The sequence below is a fragment of the Dermatophagoides farinae genome, chromosome 10 (assembly GCF_024713945.1).
Source record: "Dermatophagoides farinae isolate YC_2012a chromosome 10, ASM2471394v1, whole genome shotgun sequence".
Taxonomy (NCBI): Eukaryota; Metazoa; Arthropoda; class Arachnida; order Sarcoptiformes; family Pyroglyphidae; genus Dermatophagoides; species Dermatophagoides farinae.
This window is the reverse complement of record NC_134686.1, coordinates 1,366,696-1,385,252: the sequence shown is the minus strand read 5'-3', so window position 1 is coordinate 1,385,252 and position 18,557 is coordinate 1,366,696. Positions and strand designations below refer to the sequence as shown.

Here is an 18,557-nt window from a genome sequence, read left to right as displayed (position 1 = left end):
TGGCAACAACAACGGAAAAAAATTTATTAAATGTGCCTAAATAGTAGTTATATATGTTGCATTTATGTTTTTTTTTTAAAAAGAAAAAATTTCTTTTGTAAATAAAATTGATATACAAAAAAAAAAACACACACACACACAAAAACCGTGTGAGAAAAGTGTTCATGGAAATGTATAAAATGGTTGTTGTATAAAAATTATATAGTAAATTAGTTTCAAAAAAAAAAAGAAAAATCTGTATTGTGGAACAAAATTGGATATCCTCAAACATCATCAGCATCAGGTCACACCATTAATCATCATCATCATCATCATTATCAACAATGAATATTGCCATTATTATTATTGATCAATGTGGTCATTTGATTATTGTATGGCTTCATAAGACCATGATATTCTCCTTTGTAATCTATATATATATTGTGGAAAGAAAAAAAATTATTTGTTATTATTAACAAGAAAGAAAAGATTAAAAAATCAAATTACCTTTGGTAAATTCAATCAGATAGAGTGATTCATCTTGCAGATTACGTACAACATCATCGGTGATTAAAATTTTCACAGCCGATGGTCCCATCATACAAAATCTTTTAAGATATGTACATTTTGGATTTGTTGAATTCGAAGATAACATTGTTGCAATCAATTTCGATTGTAGCTCATTGACTGTCAATGTATCCAGATAAATGGCACGAAATAATTCATCATTATGTGAACAAACATAGATGGATAATTTTGATTTGATACTTTTCCAATGTAATGCATTATATAATCGTATACCATCGGTTAGGCCACAGATTTGTATGAGATCTTCTTTAGATAACATTAAGAAATCAAAACCAGAAAAATTTTCAAACATTGATAGATAAGCATCAAAACGATTATCTTTAAGCCATTTTTGTGTCTCATCCCATGTTGCCGTCGATGTTAACATTTGTTTCGGTGATGATAATGGTGATGGCAGTGTTGTCGATGATGTTGTTGGAAATGCTGAAAAAGAAAATTCATAGCTATTATCACTGATATCTGAAAGTAGATGGCAAATGGAATTATTTGCTGAAGATGGTGTTTTATCAACAACTATATTGCTTATATTTGGACTTGCAGGACCAACAGGTTTTGGCATCGGTGATAATATTTTTGATTTATGTATTGTTTCCATAAGATTTAAATATTCATCTGAATCGATTGATTTGGAAAGATTATGTAATATATCACTTCCGATCATCATGTTTGAATTTGATGATAGATTATACAAAGCGAATGCATCTAATGAACAATCGGTGAACACGGTACAATCATATGATGGTTGAAATTTTTCCTGTTCGGTCACCGGTTTTCGGTTCATTTTTTCTCGATCAGTTTTATGTTTTCTATCCGCACCTTTCGGTTTGAATACTTTGACCTGACATGAGGCAGCATGAAGACAGTGTGTTGGATCATCTTTTGAATAAGTTTCGATCAATATTCGAAATGGTACACCTTTTTCGCCACCATGTTTTTTCGGTGTAAATTCCGTACTGATACAATTGATCTGAAAACATGAAAATAAAATAATGGTGAAATTTATTGATAAAAAAAATTTTCAATAACAATACCCGAATAAAAACACCCGTCTCTTTAGTTGGATCCCAAAAGAATTCAGAACGATTAATGTATTTGAGGTCATTGCGAACATCTTGTATACCATACGAAAGAGGAACGTCAATTTCAATAACTCTTTCAGATGGACGTTGTTCTTTCCATTGTTCGATTAATTCCTTTTCAATGTATTGTAATCGTCGATCATGAAAACAGACACGGATAATTGTTTTCAACATTTTGCCTTTCATCTCACTTAAATCTCCAACTTTTTTCAATTTTATTTCATATGATTGTCCTAGAATGCAAACAAATTCATACAAATATATTAGATATCATTATTCTATTGAATTGATCAATTGATTGATTGGTTGAGGAAATGAAAATACAAACCTTGATTAAGATATGTCATTGTTTCTTCATTCATTTTGATTGCCATCGAAGTAGATGCTCCTAGAACGTATTGAAATTTTGATGGTTCATTCGATTTTGATGAAACAGCTGATGTCGATGCATTCGTTGTCGATACATTTGTTGAACGATGATCGATATGAGCTAATGATGAAGAGCTACTACCGGTACCAGATGATACATTATTGTCTTGTCCACCATTATTATTAGAATTGGACAAACATTGTGAGGCAGAAATTATATGAGAAAAAAATGTGGTCGAAGGCGTTGATATTGATGTAGATGATGATGGTGATGAAGCTGTCGATTGTGATGCAATCTGTAATGTTGGACTATATGACTCGTTTCCTCCTCCAGCAGCAGACACATCACCACCATTTCCGCTATTAGCAATCGAAAGATTGTTCGATCTTAAATCGGAAGCCGAAGAACCATGTCGAACAGATGTAGAAAGTTCACAATCTGATGGTGGTTGTAAACCATCTTGATGATGATGATTATGATGATGATGATGATGATGGCCATGATTATGTGAATGATGATCTTGATTGTCATTATTAATCAAATTATTCGAAATCAACAAATGAATATTACCATTGTTCGGTTCACTGTTATTTCGATCCGAATTAAGACAAAATCTTTTAATCGTTGTAGATTGAACAACATCATCGGCATCATGACCATAAGCTGCTAGACGATTTTTCTTTCCATGAACTACAGCTACGGGCTTTTCTTCCTGATTATTACCATTATTGCTATTATTATTATTGTTAGTATTACTATGATTATTGCCATTTGTGATATGTTGTTGACCATGTTGCTGTTGATTATCATTATTTGGATTATTATTACCATTATTATTGGAACGATGATCAAGCAATGAGGTAGCTAAATGATTATGGTCACCATGATTTGAATGATGATGAAGACCATGTTGATGATTATTATTATGATTATGATGATGTTGTTGTTGCTGTTGTTGTTGCTGATGATGTTGATGTTGTTGTTGTTGTTGCTGATGTTGATGCTGTTGATGATGATGATGATTTTGCTGTTGCTGTTGCTGTAATCGTAAAGATGCAGCCAGACTAGAAGTTAGGATAAAATTATTATGTGATGATGATGATGATGATGATTGTGGCTGAGTTGTACCAACTACAACACCACTATTACTGCTGCTACTGTTATTATTATTACTGCTGCTGTTATTGTTTGAAATATTTTGTCCATTAGAGTTATCATTGTCATTTTCATTGGACGAATGATGATGTCCATGATGTTGATGATGATGATGATGATTTTGATGATGATGAGGATGATGATCATGTTGATTGGAATGATTATGATGATGATGATTGGTATTATGCTTCAATGAAGAAAGACTTGGTAATGCCATTAATGCTTCACTATAATAAAATGATTATATATGATTAATTGATTAAAATCGATAAAATCTATATATCTATATCTGCAAAATAATTAAAGATCTCTGGTCAAGTATGTGGATTAGTTTTTTCTTTCTCTACTATTTTTACTAGTTCTCATCTATCATCACTAACAATGATATCATTCGAATCGAATGAATATGAATTCGGATCTGAATCTGATTCGATTGACAATAATGTTGTTGTTGATGATGTTGATGATGATGATGATGATGATTGTGACAAAAAAAAAGCACAAGTTTCAAGTTATTTGAATGGATCACTAATGATTATTATGATGATGATGATGATGACGGTGAATGTAATCAAAAATCAAAATCAAATCAAATCTTTTTTTTGTTGTGTTTTTTCTTTAACATTCTATATAATAATAATACACATTATTATTATATATTATCTTCTCAATACTCAAACATTTTCCTTTCATTCGATTTGATTTGATTTGATTTGTTGATGTTTGTTGTTGTTGTTGTTGTTGTGTGTGTATTTGTGGTTTCATTCAATGTCTGTACAAGAAAAAAAAATTTCCATTTTCCAACAAAAAAAAAATGGAAAAAAATAATGGAAAAATTTTCTCGAAAATAAAACCAACATAAACTTTTTGATTATTATTATTTTTGCAAGACACAACTGATTAATCCTATTGACCTTTGAACTTTGATTATTATAAAGTTCATGAAATAATCATTAAGATTTCCATTTTTTTTTTCTTACTATCACAAAAAAACAATAACAAAAAGTGATAATATCCAGTAATATCATCATCATCATATATTCATTCATTGATTTTCTAATATATTATATCTCTATGTGTATTACTAAAAAAAAAACTAGTCAACACCGGATAAGACCGGATTGGTAAAATTAAAAAAAAAATTGATTTTCTTATTCCTCTTGTTCTTGGTTTCGGTCATTAAATTGATTGAATATATATGATGTGTGTGTGTGTGTAAAGGAAAAAAACTGGTATGTCATGATGATTTATGTTTTTTTTTTTTGGATAAATTTAAAAATGTCGAATGATGTAGAAAAAAATAAGGATTTTTTGGATGATAATACTGACCTCATGTTAAATGAAGCTGTTCCAAGTTCTATACCTAAACCCGATAGACTACCATCAAAATCAGCGGCCAATGCATCATCAATTTCAACATTCCATTGGCCAATGGCCGTACTCATATTGGATGTTGTATGATTATGATGATGATGTTGTTGAGAATGATGATGATAATGATGTTGATTATCCACTTCCTCTTCACCGTTATCGTTATTGGCGTTATCAATAACGTCTTCGTCTTCTTCTTCATCATCAACAATAACGATTACATCGCCACCACCACCACCACACCACCAATACCGCTACTATTACCGTTATTGTTCGCTGTTCTCAATGATGATATTATTGGACGAATTGATTGCGGTGACAATGATGATAATGATGATGATGGTGATATTGATGATACTGTTGTTATTGTTGAATTATTAGAATCTGATTTATTATTATTATCATTAATAATCGATAATGATGAATATCTTGATGTTATAGCTGTTGTGGATGTTACATTTGAAATTGTTGAAGATGTTGTTATAGTAGTAGTAGTAGTAGTAGAAGTAGTAGGAGTAGTTTGTTGTTGTTGTTGTTGTTGCTAAATAATTTGAATATATAAAAGAATGAAAAAAAAAGAAAAAATGTTAATCAAGGAAATATAATTAAGAAGATTCTTGCAACATCATTATAATGAAAACACAGAGAAAAATAAACATATCCATAGGAAGAATAATGAGAATTTCAAAGAAATGAAAGAAATCTGTAACGAAAAAAAGATAAGTATTCAAATGAAACGATTAAAAATTATTGGAAAAAAATAAATTTTCAGATTTAGCATTAGTTCAGGGTTAAATTTAACTATCAGATTCCATTCTTTTTTTTAGAGAATTACCAATTTGATAAATGCAGAATGTAGTTGATGATGATGATGATGATGAATATTATTACTTAAATGATTTGTTTGTGATGATGATGATGATGATGATGGTGATAAAGCCACTGGAAAAATTGGTGTAGGTGGCCGATAATGATGATGATAATGATGGCTATTATTATTATTATTGTGATTGTGATTATTATTATCTTGACTATCATCATTAACATTAAGGAAAAAATTTGAATTTGAATCATCAGGTGAAAGATCCAATGAAAATGATCGCCGTAATGGAAATAATCGAAGCATTTTTGTTTTCTTTGTTGTTGTTATTGTTGTTGGACGGTTACTATTAAAAGAATTACAAAACGATTATAATGGCGGTGAGGGGTAATGCTGACATATAAAAAGAAGGGGTATGTAACGAATTTCAGAAAAATTTTTTTTTTATAAAATTCGTCCAACTAAAAGAAAGAGAGAGAGAGAGAGAAGAAAGTTTTGATAAATTTAAATCAGTTACACCTTGTTATATCTATGGTCAACAAGATCACTTTTTTTTCAAAGGAAAACTCCTCATCATCATCATCATCATCAGCATCATAACCAAGAAAACAAAAATTATAACCTTCCTGTTATATATCTATCACCTGTTGCTTTCATCTTTTTTAAGGTAGAAGAAAAGACAAAACCAAAAAAAAAAAAAAAAAATTGGACAACATCAAATGATGTATCTATTTGAACAAATCATTTTTTTTCTCTATGGCCACATATCATCATCATAAAAAAAAGTTTTGAAATTAACAAATTGGACAACTGATGATGATGATGATGATGATGACAATATTTTTTTAGGTCATTTAATATTTTTTTTCAATTTATTTTCTAGGTAGCTATAACCTGTTGTTGTTATAATAAAAACAAACGAAAGGAATGATGATGATGATGATCTAAATTCATTATGATGATCCAAAATCAATTCATCTGAAAAGAAAAAAAAGAAGAATTCTTGATTCTGAAATACCTGATATTGGATTTTTTTTTTGTAAAAATTTACAATAATCAACAGGATAGTATAGGAAAAAATTTATACAAAATGATGCAAATTTTTTTGATCAACATTAATTGATCAATAATGATGATAATGATGATCAATGATGATGATGATGATGAATCATTGATGGATTTTAACAATAATGATGAAGATGATAATGATGGTGGCAATGTTGATGATGATAATAATGATGATGATGATGATGAAACTTTCATCAACAATCGATTAGATATGATAAACATAATCATCATTTTTTTCTTATGATTCAGATTCATTATAAATAAATAACATTAAAGAATTCATCAAAAAAAAAAAAAAAACAAAACAAAACAGAAACAAGACAAAACAACAAAAATAATCAATCAATCATTAGACTGAAAATCCAAAATGGATCAATCATGCGAAATTTATACGAGAGAAATAAAAAAATTCATCTGGGTAAACACTCGGAAACACACACACACACACAGAGAGAGATTAAAAATTGACATCAAACAACCACAACAACGATAATGATGATGATGATGATGATGAGAGGATGGTGATGGTCGCAAAAAACAAATAATAAAAAAAAAATTAAACTAGTTTTTTTTTGTTCACTATTTGTTTATTAATATCATCATCATTTTGTTTCGATGGTCGCGAAGAGTCTCGATTTTTTATTTTGTTGTTTTTACTTGTTCAAACCAATAGGAAAATATCATATACACACACACACACACACAAGATATATCATCCTCAACAACAAAAACTAGAAGGTCCCTGTTATAAACACCACCACCACCACTAACCAAAAATCCACATCATCATCATCATCGTTATCGTCATTATCATTAATATCGACCACCACCACCACAAATGATCATTAAATTTTGTCAAATGAAATTCACAACTAACATCACAGCAATCATTACATACAAAGTCAACAGAAAAAAAAAAATAAAACTTCAAATCAATATCAAGGAAAAAAATGGCACCGAAAATAAAACAACAAAACATAAAACAAAACACACTAAGACGAACAAAAAATAAAATAAAAATCAATGATTGATATCGAATTATCGAATCTTTATTTGTTTTTTTTTCTTGTTTCTTGATATGAATTTTATTCTATTCTCTAGAGTCTAGACGTTTTGACCACACAAATGTGTGTGTGTGTGTGTGTGTGTTTGTGTTGTGGACATTTAGATATAAAGCAAAATGTAAATAACAAGAGAAAAAGCTATCAAAAATTGTGTGATTAACAACAACAACAACAACGACAACAAAAATGATATATTTACGTTTGAAAAACCAAATGGAAAAAAATCGAATAGAATAGAAAAAGAAAACAACAAGAATATATACGCACATTTGGAATGAAATTCATTGGAAAATACGACGACCACATGTACAAAACATACTTAATGATGATGATGATGATGATGATTTCAATATGATGATGATCATCATTGAATTAATGATTGTTGTTGATCTGAAAAATTTCAAAACAAAAGTATCATCATCACCAAAAAAAAAAAAAAAAATTTGAGATGCAATGTGCTTTTTTTCTGATTTCGAATGTTTGATTTTTTGTTGTTGTTGTTGTTGTTGTCGTAGTCGTTGTTGTTGTTGTTGTTGATTATTGGCAATCATTCATTTTCGTCTTCATATTTGAAATCGTTATCGTTAGTTTATTTCATTTGATAATTATATATTTTTGCTTTTCTTCTTAAGAATAAAATGTACCAACTTGTTGATGTGTGTGCGTGTGTGTGTGTGTGTGTGTTGTTCGATTGATTGCAACATCTATTTGACTATTTTTTTTTTCAGTGGCAATATAGCCCCAACATCACAACCAACGAAAAAAAAAAAAAAAAATAAATAGCCGATGATGATTGAATAGAATAGAAACAATGAGAATTATCTTTGATTGTTTATCGGGTTGTTTAAAAAAAACCATATTCAAGGATGATGATGACGATGATGGATAGCGACGTTGTTTATGAGAGAAAATTCAAATCAAATTACATAAAGAATCGAGAATACAATTTAAAAAAAAAAACATGTTCATAATCATTACGTAAACTTTAATGAATTTCATCATCATTATTATTATTGTTTTTTTGGATATATTATTCTCGATCATTCATTCGAAAGATTCGAGTGGATTTTTTTTTTTTTTTTTTTTTGATACTAGCAGTCAGTCTAAATAGAAGACGACGCTATATATATATAGAATCGAACGCCTGTAAAAAAAAAAAAAAAAATTTGGCGTCTATATTGACACAATGCACAGGACAGACTGAAATCATCGACAAGACACAAATGATGATATTTTTGGTTTCGTTTCGTGTTTACCATGTATTTGGTAAATTTATTATTATCAATCAATACAATTAATCATCAAACATCATTTACAAATTATGAATTTGACAAAAAAAAAATGTTTATTTTGGTCCAAAATGAATATTGTTTTCGTACTCTTAATAATAATACTGATGATAATAATATGTTTATTACATGCTCATTGTTCATGATAATGAACAAAATAAAATTATTGATGACTGAATCGGTTCGATTCGGCAATCAATGACATTGAACTGTTTTTATCAAAAAGTGTTTTCTCCATTATTCCGGCTAAATATCGTATAATATGTGTTATTATTATTATTATTATTATCATTTTTCATGTTCAATGACCTATCAATGTTGGATGTTGTTTGTTTTCGAATCAATTCAAATACCATATTGTTGAATGATTGGTAAAGAAACAAACAAACAAACAAAAACACCGGAAGAAAGGATAAATTGAACGGAAATCAAAGATATATCCAATGATGATGAACTTTAATTCATAGGATGGATTTTTTCATTTTTTATTTTACCCACACATTGTTTTTGCCAAAAAAAAAATCGACAACAACAACAACAACAAAAAAAAACCAGAAACGCAAACATCAACACCAAACACGCACTAAAACTAATCGATCAAATTCATCACCGAAGGAGTTCTTTCAATATTAAGGAACAAGAACATAATCGAATAAATATAAAATTTTTTTTATATAAATCACAAATCATCATGTGGGTGGTGTTGGGTTTTTTTTTCTCTCTGTTGTTTTGTTTTGTTTTGTTTGCTTTAATTTTCTTTTCTTTACATGAATATAATGTAGATATAATTTATATAATAAAGACAGGAAACAGAAAAAAAAGAATAGAAATGAAATGAAATTGAAATTGAAATGAATGAAAAAAACGAAAAGAATTTTTGGGTAAAAATGTTTCTGTGTGTGTGTGGAAACGGGAAAAAAATTCCAAAGAATTTTGTTTCCAAAAATATTCTGTTTTTTCTGCCTTCGTTTTTTACCACTGTGTGTGTGTATTAGATTTATCTGTTTTGGATATATATGGTGAAGGTGTTTAATTTCATTTCATTTGGCGGATTACGTTTTATGTGAATGTGTTTGTGGGTGTGTGTGTGTGTGTGTGTGTGTGTGTGTAAAAATATTCTTCACATTTATATAATAAGAATAATATTCTGTTTCATTTCATTTGATCAAAAAAAAAAAAAAAAAAAAATCTGATTTTTTTTTTGTTATTATTTGGTATAAATGAGACAGAAAAAAAACCAACAATCAAACAAGATTTTCTTTTCATTTTTGTTGTTGTTCATTTTATTATATATTCTGTGTTTATGTTTTAGAAAAATTCTGTTTTGCTGTTTTGTTTTTGTTTTTAGTGTATTTTGGGACTTGGCTTTTTATTTATAAAGTTGAACAAAAATATGGAAAGCGATAGCAAGAGTGGATCGGTTTCTGATTTGTTTCTTTCTTGTGATGATGGTTTGAAGAATATGGTGTTTTCTTTTTTTTTCTTTTTTGTTTTAATTAATTGATGATGATACTTTTTTTGCATATCTTGGTTGCTGTTGTTGTTGTTTGTGCCAATAAAATATGATTTCTATTACAAACACCTAAACCTGACAACAATTATTCTTTTTACGTTCAGCATTATCTGTTGGCAGAATGGTGACTGGTGTAATATTATCCGGTGATGATTGATCGTCAGCATTATCATTACGAATCTGTTTCTGTGATACTATACGATAGATTTCCGTAAGAATCTGTTGAAACGCCGCTTCAACATTGGTCGAATCCAAAGCAGATGTTTCGATAAACGAAAGATTATTTCGTTCTATAGAAATGAAATTTAAAAAAAAACGAAAGATTAAAAAATAAAGAAAAATGATCCATAAATGGATGATGATGATGATGACTAACCAGCAAAAGCTCGAGCTTCATCTGTAGGCACGGCACGAAGATGGCGTAGATCACTTTTATTGCCAACAAGCATTATCACAATGTTCTGATCGGCATGATCGCGTAATTCTTTGAGCCATCGTTCAACATTTTCATAGGTCAAATGTTTTGCAATATCATATACCAAAAGTGCACCAACAGCACCACGATAATATGCACTGGTAATTGCACGATACCTTTCCTGTCCGGCAGTATCCCAGATTTGAGCCTTAATTGTTTTATTATCCACTTGAATACTACGCGTTGCAAATTCAACACCAATTGTTGATTTACTTTCCAAATTGAATTCATTACGTGTAAAACGTGATAATAGATTACTTTTGCCAACACCAGAATCACCGATTAAGACCACTGTTTGTGTACGCGTATGTGTGTATGTAATTGGATTTTGGTCATTTTTATATAAAACGCCCAGAAACCCAAAAAAAAAAACAACCATAAATAAATTGGACAAAGAAAAAAAAACAGTAATAAAAATCATAATACATTAAACACAAAACATTTAAAACGTCAAATGGATGATAAGATCAACAAACCTTTAAATAGATAATCATATTCATCATCTTTCGAACTCATTGTTGTTGTTGATTTTTCTTAAAATATAGCCGAAATATAATATAGAAAAAAATTATGATGATCAAAAAAAAACTATTCGATGTCAATTGTTGCCGATGATGATGACAGTAGAATCAGAATTTAAAGAAAAAAACAATCCGAAAGAATATTCTTGATTTGTGAATTTAAATTTTCGCTAATGATGATGTTTGTTATTACAACAACAATAATAATGATGATGATGATGATGATTATTCGAACGAAAAATATTTTGGAAACAAGATGCTGCTACACACACCAGAGATATACACGCTTGTTAAATAATGAATGATGATGATGATTTGACTGTCAACGTTGTTGAGACGACAATCTTTCTATTATTATTCGGTTCGTTTGAAAAATGAATTTATTCTCTGTAATGGAAAAAAAGGGAAAAAAATCAGTATTTGACAATGAATGATTTGTGGAAATAATAATCAAAAAAAAAATCAAGAGATTTCTATCAAAAAAAAATTCGAATAATTCGTTTCAACCAGCTACTACAATAACAACCAGAAAAAAAACTCACGATGCAAATGAAAACAAACAAAAAAAAACAGAGGAATCTATAGACACTGTGTGATGATAATAAGATATTTATGATGATGATGATGATGATACTGAAATATGGTAAAAAAAAAACCTCGATAGGATGTGTGTGTGTGTGTTTTGTGTTTTGTGTGGCTGTGTGTGTGTGTGTGTTTGTAATATATACAGTCAACAATCGACAACAACAACAAAAAACAATTTAAATCGAAAAATTAAACAAGCACAAACACCTACTTTATTATCAAACGACAACTAACCAAATCAACCAACCAACAAACGAAACTCATATATATTTTTACCACAAACAACCAGGAAAATTACAATATATAAAACATAACACACAATGGAATTATTAATAAATAAAATTCTCGATCTCGATATGGATGCGTTTTGTGTTGATGAAAAATTTTTAAATTTGATTGTTGAAAAACACACACAAATCAAATTAAATTAAATTTTACAACCAAAAATTCAACAAAACAAAACAAAAAAACGACAAAAAAAATTGTTTTAAAGTGATGCTGAAAAACAAATTATACCACGACCCAAAAAAGCCAACGAATTCCTCTGCGCCTAGCTTTTTTTTTTCTTCTTCAATGTGTGATATCGGCGAGTGTTATAAACAATTTCAATTCAGTCCATCATTTTGGAATACCACTACCAATTTGGTTGATGCACCATACACACACACACACAAAGAAAAGTACCGAGAATATACAGGAACTTTACCGTTTCATATTTTTTTTTTTCGATGAATAAAATTCATTTCGGACCAGGAACTATAGTTTTAAACTTTTCACATTTCTATAATTTCGGATAAATTTTTTTAATCTGATTGATGAATTGAAGTTTCACTGTTTGATGTTTTTTCTTTCATTTTTTTTTTTGCTTAACTTGGCACAATCGTCATGCAAACATTTTTTTTGTTTTTGCCATTTATAAAATCGAATTTCATATATGTGACGCCTCCTCCTCTATATTGGGTATTGATGATGATGAATTTTTTTTTTTAAATATTCCAGACACCAACAGATGTCGCTATCTGTCACAGACTATTTTAACATTGTGGCTAAATGCTGTTAATTTTTTTTTTTACTATCAAAACTCAATTTTTTCCAGTGTGTGTGTGTGTGTGTGTGCTTTTTCTTTTTCTCTTTCATCACACTGCATTGTGTTTCGATTATATATGTGTATATTCGATTTTATATATATATTCTCTAACCACATTTAATTTTCGAAAATAAATTTTCGTCAAATTTTATCAACATTTTAATTTAAAACGAATTAAAATTCATTCATATAAACAATGGTCGATCTAAATGAAGATTCAATTAATCTACGTGCATTGAAAAGAATCGATGACAACATTCGTGAGATTATTATTTGTGCCGGTCAAGTTGCCGTATATTATTTTGATTTTAATCGTGAAGATTGGGAAAGAAAAAATATTGAAGGTACATTGTTCTTTGTTCGTCGTAGTATTGTACCGGAATATGCATTTGTTGTCATTAATCGTTTGAATACGATTAATTTTCTACAAAAAATCACCAAAGATTTGGAGATTAATGTACAAAGTCCATATCTGATGTATAAGAATATTAATAAAGATATTTATTGTATTTGGTTCTATGATGCAAATCAATGTATTGTATTGAATGAAAATATTGATCAAGTTAGGAATTTGATCAAGAAAACATCGGATACACCATCCAAATTGATGAATGGTCAATCACATACACCGAAATCAAGACAACAATTGGCTTCAACTGGAACAACACCGAACAATAATCAACAACAAGCATCAGAAATTATGAAATTGTTTTTCAACAACAACAACAACAATACGAATACGAATACGAATACGAATGATAATCAACAAAGCCAACAAGGTTCATTGGGCATCTTTGGTGATTCGGCTTTACCACCACCTGATTTGATGAAACAACGATGGTTACAAAATCAATCGACAGAAAATCATATTGACAATGTATCTTCTGAACAACAACAACAACAACAAAAATCGGATGATGATTTGGTGAAACCAATAGCACAACGTAGAAGTGTTAATCTTAAAGAATTGTTTGAATCACAATTGGTTTTACAAGAAACATCTAACACTTCAATGAAAGAAAATTCTCAACATATTGCTGCTGATGACAATAATTCTCAATCGTTGATCGATAAACCACAATCATCGACACCGAAAACAGTTAAACAAACACCAAACAAAAACGAATTATTAATGTCATCATCACCATCAATGAATTCGGCTACATTTATGACTGATGATTTGAAGAAAAAAAGTTTGACATCACTTCCAACATCAAATGCAAATCCTTCATCATCAAATTCAATGTCGGATGGGATTTACACAGCAAAACCTCAACAATTGATTGGAGACGATATTCTTCAGGATGAACCACAACAAATGATGCATAATGTGATCCCAGCCATTCATCCATCACTTTTTCCTATTCCAATGAATTTTGAACCTGGTTTTCAGCAGGCATTACTACCAGCATTTCATGCACAACCACCCCCACAACCACCCCCACAACCACCACTTCCACAACAGGTATCAAACCATCATCATTTGGCTAATTGTATTACGAATGTATTCGAAATTCAACAAGACCATAATCCCATAATCGGACATCAGCAGCAGCAGCAACAACAACCCATTACACAGAATACAGGACGAACATCAATTTCAAAACCGGATATGTATCTAACAATGGAACAATTGAAAAAGGCATTAATTCATTGTTTAACAAATGATGCCGATTTTCTTCATGCTATTCATACTGCATATGTGGAAAATATCAAAAAATGAATGAAATTTTTCCAATCATCCAACTCATATCCATATAATAATGAATGAGATGATGATGATCATCATCATCAATTCAATTTAATCATCCAATTCTATAGAAATTTATACACAACATTCATCAGGAAAACAAAAACACATCAAAACAAACTTATGATATAATTTACGTTTTTGTAGAATACACACACACACGCAAACACATACCCCCTCATCAGTTGATAAACAAAACAAAACAAAAAAAAATCCATAACCAAATTCTTTTTCAAATAGTTCAGATTTTTAAAAAAAAAAATTACATTTACATTTATTGATGAAAAAATAATAAAAATTTAAGATGTTTTTGGTTTGACACTGAAAAATCCACTTGAATTACTAAAATATTTAGCATTAGCTTCATTCACTTTTTTTTCAGCTGCCAATGGATTATTTATTTCTAGACCTTGTTTCGGTGTAAATGCTATTGTTGATGCTGTACCGGAAACCTGTTTACGAACGGTAGTTGTTCCACCAAACACCTGTTGATGACGTTGTAGATTTTTTTGTAATGTTTTCGATATACGAACTTTTGTTTTTTCATCAATCTGTGGTCCACGAATTTTACCGCTACCAGATTTACCCATCTGGCCAGTAGTGAATCCTAAATCATTTTGATAAGCATCATCTTCAATTTCGGCAAAATTCAATCGATTTGCTTGTTTTCGTAAATCAGTAATTACTAAACGTTCTTTTAATTTACGAACACGTTTACCGCCACGTTTTTTCTTCGGTGTATCAATTGGTGCTGGTAATGGTTTCACCTGTTTCACTGGTGGTGGTTCTTGTAGTTTATCCAAAGCTCGTTCAACTTCTTCACGAAATTTTTCACCCATTGATCCATCTGGATATGAATGAACAGCATCAGCACGTGCAGCTAATGTAGATTTATTTGCCACTAATGTAGCCGCTTTTTTACGTAAATCTGGTGGCGAACTTTGAACAATTTCTGATTGAAATACTAATCCTGAATGAGGCATTATAACGGTGGTGGAAAATCCCGATAAAGTTTTACGTGTAGATCCCAATGATTTTAAATTACATGATGGAATTTTCGATAGACTGGTCAATCCGCCAGCTAAACCGATTAATTTGGCCGCAATAGAAGCACCAATGATGACAGTCAAATTTGGTGCAATAAATGTCATTCTCGATTCGACAAATTCATATATCAACATTTTACATTCATTCAATTCGATAGCAACATCACAAGCATCAATTATATAGCTTAATTCTTCTTCTAACAGCATTGATCCTTGAGTAGTGGAAGCTGTTACACTAACCACCATAATTGTAGCTTGTGTAAGGAATTCTTGAAGTTTTTCATTATTTTTCACTTTTTCCAAATTATTTGCCAATTCTTTGACTGTCATCAAATAATCCATTGGATTCGGTACTAATGATTCTAGTTCAGGAAAACGTTTGGAATATTTATCGCGAACAAATTTATGACAAATATTGACATCATTATCAATTTGTACGGCCATATTATTGGCATCCACTACTAATTTATATTCAGGATGTGATTCAATTGGACCATCAATCTGACATTTGTTGAATTTGACTGAAAATAAAATAAATTTTGATATAAATTCAAATTATTTATGCAAACAAATAAATAAATAAATTTTTCAATTCAAATTAATACCATCATTCGATTGTCGACTATTTATTTCGGCCATTATCCGTTTAAGTTCATCACTACCAATGATTTTTGTTAATGAACGAACCGATGAATATTGTTTTTGTGTTGATTCAAAATTTGTTTCATTTGGAACAACTTCCATTGATTCCAAATTAGATTGTTCATCATCATCGAAAACTTCATCATCTTCTAAATCGGCTAACAATTCATCGGCTAAAGACATTTTTGAAACACTATAGTGTGCAAAAAAAAAACTACAAATTACCGGCAACAACAATGAAAAAAACCAAATGATCAAACCTGATGCAAAAACTATTCGAAATTTCATACAATGAAAGTTGATCATAAATTTTTTTTGGTGGCGCCATCTAGTCACCAGAATATCTACTATATATAGGTAAAATTAAAATCATTTTCTGCGACTTTGCTATGTGGTGAATTGGCTGTGTGTACTCCTTTCTAGTAATTGCTCTAACTCTTCTTCTGTTTCCAGCTGTTCAACAGATTCCATAGGTAAATTTGATGTTTTCAAACCCAATTTCATTCTTGTTCCGAATAAAGCTTCATAGGGAGTTTGCTTTATATCCTCATGAAAAGCTCTATTTTTCATCAGTTGAACATATTTTAAACCTTCTGACCACTTGGTTGTTTGGTTAGCGATAAGCCAGGTTGTAAGCATATTTTGAACATCTTGATTCGCTTGCTCTATCGAGCCCTCGCTTTGAGAATGGCAAGGCTTCCCGTGTATTATTTTCACACCATCCCACATATTTGCTAATTCTTGGATAATTTTATTTGCAAAATCCCTACCATTATCACATTGGAGAATGGATGGGGCTCCCAAAAGAGTGAAAATGTCCATAAGTTGTTTTGCTACTTCTGACGCAGTTTTTGTTTTTAGTGGACGCAATACAACAAATTTGGTTAAATGATCTTGATAATTTAAAATAAATTTAAATTCATTATCTGGTTGTGTCTGTAAATCTATAAGATCCACTTGACATCTAGAATTCATTTCATTCGTCAAAATTGGTTCCATCACAATTCCTTTTTTCTTGCCTTTTGCCTTTTTTTGACATGCTTCACATAAAGATAAATACAACATAATTGCTTCAATAGTAATGTTGTTGTATTTGTTATTAATTTCTTTCAATAATCTGTTTCGGCCACCATGGCCAGTTGCCAAATGAGTATCGTGTATAATTCCATAAGTTTCTTCAATTTTTACAAAATATTTTATGCTACCCCCTTCTTTAAAAGGGGCTATTAATTTTTCTTTCTTCCCTACCATTATTATATCGTATCTTTTCAGCCGACGGTAATCTACGTCATTTTTATTCTTTTCTTTTAATTTTGCTGCCTTTACTTCCAATAATATTTTTTCATATCGATGTTGGTTTAAATAAACATTATTTTTATTTTTTTGTGATACAATCTGTTCTAGTTGGTTTTTAAATTTTTCTTTTTGTTCCATTTTGTTTTTTCAAAAATTTTAACTAAAAAAAAAAAATATTTTTTTTTGTAGAAAAATTAAAATTTTAAATCTATAATAATATTATGATATAATTTTAACTTACCTGAGTCTTATTTCTCTGAATATCTTCTTAAATTATATCCAGAATTCTTCAGTACTATATGGCATTAATTTGTAAAAATGTAGTTTTATTGTAAAAAAAGCGTGAAATAGCAGCGTCTACTGAACTAGCCGAAACGGTAGTTCGTGTACCACTACAAGTGCGCATGCGCACCACATAACTATAGCACTAGTGCTAAAAAAAAAAATAAAAAAAAAAAATAAAAAAATAAATAAATAAATTTAATTACTCCTTAACTTACCAGAAGTCCAGAAGTCGAGCTCAACTTAGAAAAATTTTCATTGCTGTGAGCTCGACTTAGAAAAATTTTCATTAATGTGAGTTCGATTGAAAAAATTTTAATCGTTCAAAAAATATGTTACTGTGCATGAAAAGATACGGGAAAAAATTATTTACACAATTCAAAGTTATTTTTTGAAATTTAAATTACTTTCAATGTATGAATCAAACGTTTTTTGGATGAATTTTCCTCCACATGAGGAGGAATGCTCTAAGTTCGGCCCATCGTCTAACTATCGCTGTACAATCCTCATCCTCAAATGAGGGTGCTATTTTTTTCAGTGCTTGTAATTTCGTATTTTGTATGCTCACATTTACCAA

At 29.8% G+C, this 18,557-nt stretch overlaps 5 protein-coding genes across 8 annotated transcripts; 1 reads left to right on the top strand and 4 right to left on the bottom strand.

The window, feature by feature from the left end:
- Positions 1 to 15: 15 nt before the first annotated feature.
- Positions 16 to 8,564, bottom strand: LOC124491103 (uncharacterized). Of its 2 annotated transcripts, XM_075734825.1 has the most exons (7): positions 7,762 to 8,564; positions 4,501 to 5,083; positions 2,587 to 3,398; positions 1,975 to 2,535; positions 1,599 to 1,879; positions 487 to 1,534; positions 16 to 409 (listed from the first exon to the last, which is right to left on the bottom strand). In XM_075734825.1, the coding sequence occupies exons 2-7, from the start codon at positions 4,614 to 4,616 to the stop codon at positions 318 to 320; spliced, it is 2,910 nt and encodes a 969-aa protein (XP_075590940.1). In that variant the 5' UTR covers positions 4,617 to 5,083; positions 7,762 to 8,564; the 3' UTR covers positions 16 to 317. The 2 variants fall into 2 exon arrangements, with proteins under 2 accessions (XP_075590940.1, XP_075590939.1); XM_075734824.1 differs by having other exon boundaries at positions 1,975 to 3,398.
- Positions 5,158 to 7,478, bottom strand: LOC142597860 (uncharacterized). Its single transcript, XM_075734833.1, has 3 exons — positions 6,381 to 7,478; positions 5,378 to 5,823; positions 5,158 to 5,245 (listed from the first exon to the last, which is right to left on the bottom strand). Exons 2-3 carry the CDS (start codon positions 5,666 to 5,668, stop codon positions 5,171 to 5,173), a joined length of 366 nt encoding a protein of 121 aa, XP_075590948.1. The 5' UTR covers positions 5,669 to 5,823; positions 6,381 to 7,478; the 3' UTR covers positions 5,158 to 5,170.
- An 872-nt stretch (positions 8,565 to 9,436) lies between the features above and the next one.
- Positions 9,437 to 12,446, bottom strand: Rab11 (RAS oncogene family member Rab11). 2 transcript variants are annotated; one of them, XM_047052698.2, is made up of 4 exons: positions 12,089 to 12,446; positions 11,248 to 11,679; positions 10,673 to 11,062; positions 9,437 to 10,586 (listed from the first exon to the last, which is right to left on the bottom strand). In XM_047052698.2, exons 2-4 carry the CDS (start codon positions 11,285 to 11,287, stop codon positions 10,366 to 10,368), a joined length of 651 nt encoding a protein of 216 aa, XP_046908654.1. In that variant the 5' UTR covers positions 11,288 to 11,679; positions 12,089 to 12,446; the 3' UTR covers positions 9,437 to 10,365. The 2 variants fall into 2 exon arrangements, with proteins under 2 accessions (XP_046908654.1, XP_075590938.1); XM_075734823.1 differs by having other exon boundaries at positions 11,835 to 12,440.
- A 714-nt stretch (positions 12,447 to 13,160) lies between these two features.
- DCP1 (decapping mRNA 1) lies at positions 13,161 to 15,043 on the top strand. The gene has a single exon (XM_047052694.2). It carries the CDS (start codon positions 13,161 to 13,163, stop codon positions 14,685 to 14,687), a length of 1,527 nt encoding a protein of 508 aa, XP_046908650.2. The 3' UTR covers positions 14,688 to 15,043.
- Positions 14,959 to 18,260, bottom strand: Prp31 (pre-mRNA processing factor 31). Of its 2 annotated transcripts, XM_075734822.1 has the most exons (5): positions 18,199 to 18,260; positions 17,940 to 18,131; positions 16,663 to 17,858; positions 16,366 to 16,595; positions 14,959 to 16,281 (listed from the first exon to the last, which is right to left on the bottom strand). In XM_075734822.1, the coding sequence occupies exons 3-5, from the start codon at positions 16,728 to 16,730 to the stop codon at positions 15,014 to 15,016; spliced, it is 1,566 nt and encodes a 521-aa protein (XP_075590937.1). In that variant the 5' UTR covers positions 16,731 to 17,858; positions 17,940 to 18,131; positions 18,199 to 18,260; the 3' UTR covers positions 14,959 to 15,013. The 2 variants fall into 2 exon arrangements, with proteins under 2 accessions (XP_075590937.1, XP_075590936.1); XM_075734821.1 differs by having other exon boundaries at positions 16,366 to 17,858; positions 18,199 to 18,259.
- Positions 18,261 to 18,557: the final 297 nt, after the last annotated feature.

Coding starts and splice junctions, on each gene's coding strand:
- LOC124491103 (XM_075734824.1), bottom strand. CDS start 4,616: ATGAGTACGGCCATTGGCCAATGGAATGTTGAAATTGATGATGCATTG. Junction 3,399..4,500: donor ACAGCTTCATTTAACATGAG/GTCAGTATTATC, acceptor ATTTTATTATAG/TGAAGCATTAATGGCATTAC. Junction 410..486: donor TCTGATTGAATTTACCAAAG/GTAATTTGATTT, acceptor ATATATATATAG/ATTACAAAGGAGAATATCAT.
- LOC142597860 (XM_075734833.1), bottom strand. CDS start 5,668: ATGCTTCGATTATTTCCATTACGGCGATCATTTTCATTGGATCTTTCA. Junction 5,246..5,377: donor ATTCTGCATTTATCAAATTG/GTAATTCTCTAA, acceptor TTTTCGTTACAG/ATTTCTTTCATTTCTTTGAA.
- Rab11 (XM_047052698.2), bottom strand. CDS start 11,287: ATGAGTTCGAAAGATGATGAATATGATTATCTATTTAAAG. Junction 11,063..11,247: donor ATATGATTATCTATTTAAAG/GTTTGTTGATCT, acceptor GTACACAAACAG/TGGTCTTAATCGGTGATTCT. Junction 10,587..10,672: donor TGAAGCTCGAGCTTTTGCTG/GTTAGTCATCAT, acceptor TCATTTCTATAG/AACGAAATAATCTTTCGTTT.
- DCP1 (XM_047052694.2), top strand. CDS start 13,161: ATGGTCGATCTAAATGAAGATTCAATTAATCTACGTGCATTGAAAAGA.
- Prp31 (XM_075734821.1), bottom strand. CDS start 16,708: ATGATCAACTTTCATTGTATGAAATTTCGAATAGTTTTTGCATCAGGT. Junction 16,282..16,365: donor TAGTCGACAATCGAATGATG/GTATTAATTTGA, acceptor TTTTATTTTCAG/TCAAATTCAACAAATGTCAG.